The sequence below is a fragment of the Dromiciops gliroides genome, chromosome X, assembly GCF_019393635.1.
Source record: "Dromiciops gliroides isolate mDroGli1 chromosome X, mDroGli1.pri, whole genome shotgun sequence".
Taxonomy (NCBI): domain Eukaryota; kingdom Metazoa; phylum Chordata; class Mammalia; order Microbiotheria; family Microbiotheriidae; genus Dromiciops; species Dromiciops gliroides.
This window is the reverse complement of record NC_057867.1, coordinates 5,774,774-5,782,367: the sequence shown is the minus strand read 5'-3', so window position 1 is coordinate 5,782,367 and position 7,594 is coordinate 5,774,774. Positions and strand designations below refer to the sequence as shown.

The 7,594-nt window shown below is 48.0% G+C and overlaps 1 protein-coding gene across 1 annotated transcript; it reads right to left on the bottom strand.

Annotated features, from left to right (window-relative positions):
- Positions 1-5,839: 5,839 nt before the first annotated feature.
- Positions 5,840-6,112, bottom strand: SERTM2 (serine rich and transmembrane domain containing 2). The gene has a single exon (XM_043973801.1). It carries the CDS (start codon positions 6,110-6,112, stop codon positions 5,840-5,842), a length of 273 nt encoding a protein of 90 aa, XP_043829736.1.
- Positions 6,113-7,594: the final 1,482 nt, after the last annotated feature.

The following is a 7,594-nucleotide window of genomic DNA, read 5'->3' as shown; positions in this document are numbered from 1 at the left end:
AGTGTTATCATGTGTTGGAACACCAAAGACACAAAGTAAAAAAAAAAAAACCTTTGTTCCTGCCTTCAGAAAGAGATGCCTTTTAGCTCTCCCCCTCAGGCCATGAGGGAGGGGAAGGAAAATGGGTGTCAAGGTCCCTAGTGAGGTGCTCCTTTCCCACTAGGCCTCAAGATCAAGGAATAAAGTAAGGAACAATTGATGGAGTAGCCAAGGAAAAGACCATGAGGGAGGGAAGAACTTGCAGTCACCTGCCCTTGTTAATCAGAGAACAGAACAAAGTCCCCAGGGAGATGCCAAGATGGCCTTCATCTTTGGAAGCCTTGAAAACCCTAGTCCCTGCCACTACATAAGGCTGCCCTCTTGGGATGTATGTCAAGGCAGAAGGTGAGGGGCAGCCTCTGCCTGGGATGCACGTGATATTGATAGGGAAGAGAAAATAACACACTTGAAACCAGGAACTAGAGGATTTTAAAATAAAGTCCCTAAACTAGATGGGCGACAAGTGATGAATAAAGCTCCCTTATTGGGGGGGGGTGTTAATGAGCCAACAAAAGAGGAGGTGGTGGACATGGCTGGGAAGAGTCTCTAGTTTTAAATGGTTTTACCTAATAGTAAACTCTGGCTTCTGCAGGCCTGCCAAATGGTATAGCCACCAGATTCAGCACCCTGAAGTATTCTCTGGTCCTTTTGTTGGTAGTTAGAGCTCTGGGGGAAAGTTCTATGAGGAGGAAAAGGTGTTTATGAGGAGGCAAGTTGACACCCTCTAAATGAACAAGTCTAGGATGCCCTGGTCCATGCTCCTACGTAGGGCCCTGGAACAAAGAAAACAGAACCTTGGGGGCCAAAGAGTTTGACAAAAACCACTCCTGTAGTTTCATCAGGAATGATTCTTCCTCTACCCATGTCCTTCATTTCCTTCCCATTTCCTTCTCCTGTGTAGCCCTTGTCTGTGCTGGCCTGTAGACCCTCTCCCCAGGGGATGCTGGGAAGCTGGGCACAGGGCAATGTTGCCTTCCCTGGCTCCTTTAGCATTTCAAAGATCAAACAGCTGTAGACTTAAAAATAGCTCTTGGCTGCCTGGGGTGAAGAGTCCAACCATACAGTCCTGGGGAAGGGCTGTTAAACTTGGTTTTCTTTAAATAGCTCTGGGGCCTTGTGGGCAGAAGGGCTTGATGTATTCTGATGATCATGATAGATCAACTCGATATGATCCCATGAACATTAAGTACTGGCCCTAAAAAAGCCTTCTCTGTAGAATCATGAGAGTAAAAGGGAGACGGGCCAGCTCTTCTAGCCCACTTCGGAATTCTTCTGCCAACATCTCATCCAGGGGTCACTGGCAATAAAGTTAGAATTGCAATTTGTATGCCATAAATCAATGCCGAGTGGCAAACAATGGCTGCCTTTAAATGCCTTTTATCAGCAACAACCTACATTTTCAACAGCTGAACATGCCACTAGTTTACCTTTTGTGGGTAAAAGGCTTTTGGAACTTGCTAGAGCTACAGCGTCCAAAACAAAATCGGAAAAGCATCCCCTCTGCCCTTGTCTCAGGCCCTACGGCCCCAGGTGCTCCACAGGTGCACAGATGATTGGGTTGGGTTTTTTCAGGGACCAGGGACCGTATAAGAACTCCTCTGCCCTTGAGGGGGATGATAAAGGGAAGGGCAAGGCTTCTTGGACCACAGTCCAAAGTCCTTGTACGACATGGTGCTGCCAACATCAGATAACCTCTCCTCACTGGCCACTTGCCAGGATCATTGACTCGGAAAAAGCCTCCATTTGTGGTTTAGCTGATGGACTGCCAGAGACCTTAGGCTTGACTCCTCTCCCTTGTCTTTGGCGGGGGCCTGCCACAGCCTCGAGAGAGAATCATCCCAGAGTTCCTGTGGATCCTAGCAAGGTCCAGTGCCCCCAACCCAGAGGAGAGTGCCACCATGAGAAGACTACCTACTGTCTAGTGTGCTCAGATTGACTTGGAGGCTTTGTCCTCTGAAGGTCTGAATTGGCCTGATGAAACTGTGATTGGCTGGGGTGGGGGGAGTGGTGGGATAGCATAACATACACTAAGTCAACACAAAACACTGTCAATGCGTAAGGTGACCAATAAATAGATGCTTTTCCTGTCAATACTTGTGGGGAGAATTGATAACTGGCATGGGGTTTTTGGGGGTTGGTTGGTTTTTGAGACTAGGTCCCCTATCTCACCCAAGCTGGAAGTTGAGTGGCCATTCCCAGGTCCAATCCCACCACCCATTGGCACTGGAGCTTTGATCTCTACCTCTGCCCTGAGTTGTTTGGCCACTCCCTAGGCAGCCCTGGAAACCTACCGTATTGATGCCCAACCTCAGGATTCCTGAACTCAAGTGACCCACCGAAGTCAGCCTCCTTGACTACAGCGATGCCTACCAGAAAATCTATCAGTCAGTTATTTGGTGACAGATAATTTTGTTTGCTCCCCAGTGTGCCCAGTCTGTGCCCATTGACTGCAGATACATGGCCATGGATGGTGTAGTCAAAAGCAGAGTAGTCCAGAAGCGGGGTAAAAGCCCAAAGGTAAGCCTAATGTGCTTAAGAGCATCCAGACAGCTGGACTTTGCTCCAGGACCCAGTGCAAACCTTTGTGCACATGTGGAAACTCATGTTTGTAAACTGACTCCTTAAATATAGCATTTAGAGGAATACTCCAAGAAGTCCTCGTATGTGATTACTGAGTGTACATTCACCTACTTGGGCCTTGAAGGACTCTTCTACATAACAGATCAGAGGGTACCAAGAAGGCAGGAGAGGTCATTGCAAGCAGCCGCCATTCGTGTGCTACCCATCTCAGTGATAAGCTGCACAGATGTCCTAAGCTATGCATGGCATGAAATATCAGTGAATGTAAGAGCGTCACGTTTATTTACAGGAGGGTAACTATGCTTACAGAATCTCTTTCTTTCTTGAAAGCTTAATTACCCCTGGAATTGTTATAATGAAGGGGCCTCTTAACTGTACCTCTCCTTGTGTTATTGCTGCTTTAATGTTGCTCTATTTGTTTAATCGGCGGCTTGGCTGATGCTCAGTGGAAGTCTGACTCCCCAGGGGGCTTGTGATGAAAGCAGGTAGTTGTTTTCCAGGTGAATAATCACCTAATAAACTGGGAATCTTGGGCACAGTCAGTGATTGGGGAGCTGTCCCAGTCCTGTAAGTCTATGGCTTACATCAATAAAAGATCAAAGACAAGAGGCCAGTGAAGTCATTTCCGTGGGATAAACCATGACTTTGTGTAGGTCTCTTTGCTGCTAACGGGTAGGAGGAAAATGCCTTACAAATGTGGTTCTTGACCTTGAAACCAGCTCACGGTGGTTCTTTGCACGATCTGGGCTCAGAGTGATCCTGAGGAATCCAGTGACTCCCTAAATGGCTAAGTGAAGAACTCATGGCATTTGGGAACTGAAGGTGCACCATAGGAAGAGGGGACTCAGTGTTATTTACTGCTGTGGAAAGCGTTCAGTGCATTAGGGTCTTCCTAGAGAGGCAGCGTGGGGGCCAAAGTGGATAGGGTTGGCCTTGGAATCAGGAAGACCAGGGTTCCAGACCTACCTCCTGCACATATTGGCTGTGGGACCCTGGGCAAGTCATCTAACTTCCCTCAGTGCCCCAGACCACCCTTTGAGGGCAAAGTTGTAGACCAGTTCATGATCTGCACTAGGGGGTTTCCTCTGCCAATGAAATCCTATATTCTAAGGATGAAAGGGTATGCCTGGAATGAGTTGGCATTTTGTGTTTTTAGGGAGTTTTTCAGGGCTACTAATGGCAGCTCTTAAAGTCCCTATGTGTCCATTGTGCCTGGAAAAGTGCCCCTCACAAAGAACCCAAGGGGTTGGAGCTCAAGCCGCCAAGATATAACGTATTCAAAAACAAAAAAGGATGCTGAGGGTTTTTCAGAAAATGTGGAGCCAGAGGGAAGTCATCCACACTAACAAAGGGCCAGCCCACCTGTTTCATCCAGCCTGAATGATGGAGAGAATGCTGTTCGTCTGGAACAGGTGCACGGTCAGGACCGCTGCTAATTTCAGTTCTGCGTGTGGGGATTGAATATGCTGGGGCCCCTTAGAGAGGGAAGCATTGGCAAATGACTGTGTATAAAAATGGAAAGCACTTGGGAGTTTCACCACCAAGCCAGATATAGAACACAGTAAAGGGGATAGCTGAAAGCAGTTACAACCCACAGAGGGTCACAGGCTGAAGTGGGTCTGTGGTATCATCCATTCAGCTCCCACCTAACTCTGGGGGAGCACCCTGGGAAACTAAAAAGGCAACTTTCATGTTTTAGGCCAAGAAGGCACGATTGCCTAGCAGACAACACTATCTCAGGCACTGATATTGTTGTGTGACAAGGCCATGATCCAAGTTACAGTTTAGACTTCCTTCAAAATAGTGTTTCTCTTCCTTGGTTCCTCGGAGAAAATTCTATCCAATTTTGTCTCCTTTGCTGGTAGGCCATCCCAACCTAGTTTGCTCATTAAAGTTGAGTCCTTCATACTCAAAGGTAAGAAATGAAACACTTCAGTACCTTTTGGTCAGGAAGAGGGGGACTCTGGGAAAGAAACAAAGATCACAATTGAGGACATTAGTCTCAATAAGGACCCTTTTAATTAGGTATCTTACACATACCTGTTCATACACAGAGCAAGAATATAAAATCTGCTCCCCTTTCCTAATGGCACAACATTATGGGGATCACAGATACATATTTTATCTATGTTTTTGCCCTGCTCAGCTTTCCACAGCATACACATGCACGCATACACACACACACACACACACACACACACACACACACACCACTCCACAAAGAACAACCTACTACCAAGTAAACATTTATTTGTCCATTTTACAGAAAGGAAAGTTTGAGGCCCAGAAGATTTCAGTGTTCAGTGGCAGAATCTCAGGGTTCTGGACTTGCCGCTTTAAAATGCTTAGCTCACACCTCCTTTCCTGAGACACACTTTCAAAAAAGTCCTGTCTTTTCTGTCTAGGAGCTCCATCTTGGAGCGGGATGGAGAGGGAGAGAAAGGAAGAGAAGCCCTGTGTATGATGTAAACTTCATTGCCCTGCTGATAGCATTTTAGCTTGATTTTTTGGATCTCTTCTTTGCAGTGGTTTGTGATGAAGCCTCTTTCCTTATCTGGGTTTTTCAAGGTCCAGCAGTAGTAGTAAAACAGATACAAAAGGCACATATTTCTCTGCAGCTGCGTTAATTTCCCAGAAATCCCCTGCTGTCAGCTTGCTCCCTTAAGTAGAAAAGCAGCCCCAAGTATCTGCTTTCCCCCAGAGACAGACAGATGGCCCAATATGATTCAACTGCCATTCCCCTTGGAGAGGGCTGGGGGCCTCCTTGGAGCGTGTCTACACAAGTGTTGCTTTAGTATTTAGGTATGAAATGTGGGTGCTTAAAATCCAAAGGGCCTTTTCTTCCTTAGATAATCAGCCATTTTATGGGCAGGCTACCTTGTCTTAGTCCTTGGGGCGTCCGAGGATCCGGTGTCTCTCCCAACAATAGAGTGGGGCTTTCTGTAGCCAGGGGTTTCTGCAGGGCTCAGGGGCTCTTGTGTCACTGTGGAAACCTGGCCTCTCCCCCAGTTACCTCTTCCAGGCTTCTTGGCAAAGAAGCAGCAGAGGCTTAGAAAATGTGAGGCCTCTCCACTGTTGCAGAGTCAGGGTCAGGCCCCATGAATAAGACCCAAACTGAACCAGAGCTTCTGCTCACCTTCATGAGAAGGTCTGTGCCGAGTCCCTGCCTGGAGCCTAGTGCCAAGCTCTCTCCTGGTTCACTGAGGCACTTGCCCCAACCTTAAGGGGTGGGGATCCGGCTATGCATCTCAACATTGGTGAACTCGGGGCTGCTACCTGTATTCTCGGTGGTGATGGGAGAAATGACGTGTTTAAGACGCAGCAGCATAGTAAAGAGCAGAATGAGCAATATGGCCAGCAGGCTCAGGAACAAGCCGACATACATGTAGAGGTTGGAGTACTTATCGGCTGTGGTGTCCACTTCTGTCGCAGGTGTGGGGAAGTGGGCCCTGCCGGTGAGGTTTCCATGGTGACGGAAATAGCCGTCAGTCATCACTCAAGACACTCAGGCCTGCCTCCCTTGTGCTAGTTGCCTCTTCAGCCTCCTGGGATGGGCTCCCCCTCAGAGCATAATCCTTAGGAGGGCCTACCTAGGCCTAGGGCCTGAGCTCTAACTAGATTGCAAACTCAGGTGCGGCTCCTGGGGACGTTGGGGTTTTAGCTCGAAGACGATAAATGCATCTTTAGCCCTGCTTTTCACTCACTGTCATTCTTTCATCACTCAAAATAGAGTGGGAGCTCTTGATTAACACTGATACTGGTGAATGGGAGTAGGGCTAGACCTAATACCCCACTTTAAGGGCGACCATGTTATAAGATAGCAGACTTTTCCTCGGTCTGGGGGTGGGATGGGAGTGCGACTTGACCCACGGGATAGCTCAGTCTAGATGATTCTGTCTCTGCTTCAGGGGTGAGCTGGAATGTTGGACCTGAGGTGCCTTCTGACCCTGAGCTTGAAGGATTCCCCAAGACTGTGCTCTGGATTACAATAGGAGCTTCCACAAAAAATGAAAATCTCTGCAGGTTTGGGGGGGTGGGGGGAGGTGTCTGGCTTAGCATATCTAGCCTCCAATCTGGCTTTCTCTCTCAGCCTTCCCCCAGAAAGGAAGTTATCAGATCCTCAGCAAGTTGCCCCAGTAGGAGATCTGGATGTTTGTGGGACACTCTTTGCACCCACACTCTCTTCTCCCCTCTGTCCTTAAGTTGAAGGGAAAATGTTGGAGCCGAAGACTGCGTAGGAGTGAATGATCAGAAAGAAGTGGGTGGCGCTAGTCCTATGCTCAGGAGACCTGGACATTTAGGTGTGTCTAAAGCTTCATCTTCCTGCAAACAAACAAACAATTAGAGGAGCAAGTGGTTAAGCAAAGAAAGAGACAGAGAGACAGACAGAGAGAGACAGAGATCTCTGAGAATCAAGAGATCTCTGGGGAGAAGTAGTTTGCTGTGGTCAAGACAATTTTAGAAATATTTCAAGGTTTCGTGATTTGGAACATTTGCTTTTCTTGGCCACGCGCTTTTAAGTTAGCGAGCAATTCAACCCTCCCAATGGCAAGCAGCAACTCAATTAGCCATTAGTCCTGCTGACTCGATTAGCCATTAGTCTTGCTGTACAGAAAGCCCCTATGATAAGGTTGATAAGAGCGGCGACTTCTGAGCCTGGGAAAGGGAGAGGAAATACTATCTGATGTTCATGGCTGAGTGCCCCCTTGATCAAGACAGATGAGACTAACGGAAGATGGATCTTGCTTCCTTGTGAGGCATGGTTTGGGGCCTGAGGGGTTTTCAGGTAGGCAGGGGAAGGATTGTGGAGGGGTCTGAAAGTCACGCTTCTTCCAGGCCCATAATACCAGGCCCCAAACCCAGCAAGTGTCTGAGATGCAGTTGACTACTGAGAAAGTCTCTAGGCCTTCAATAACATTGGAAGTGGACCCCCGGGACAGCTAGGTGGCGCAGTGGATAGAGCACCGGCCCTGGA

What these genes read in the sequence shown, in the direction of transcription:
- SERTM2 (XM_043973801.1), bottom strand. Translation starts at nt 6,112, where the DNA reads ATGACTGACGGCTATTTCCGTCACCATGGAAACCTCACCGGCAGGGCC.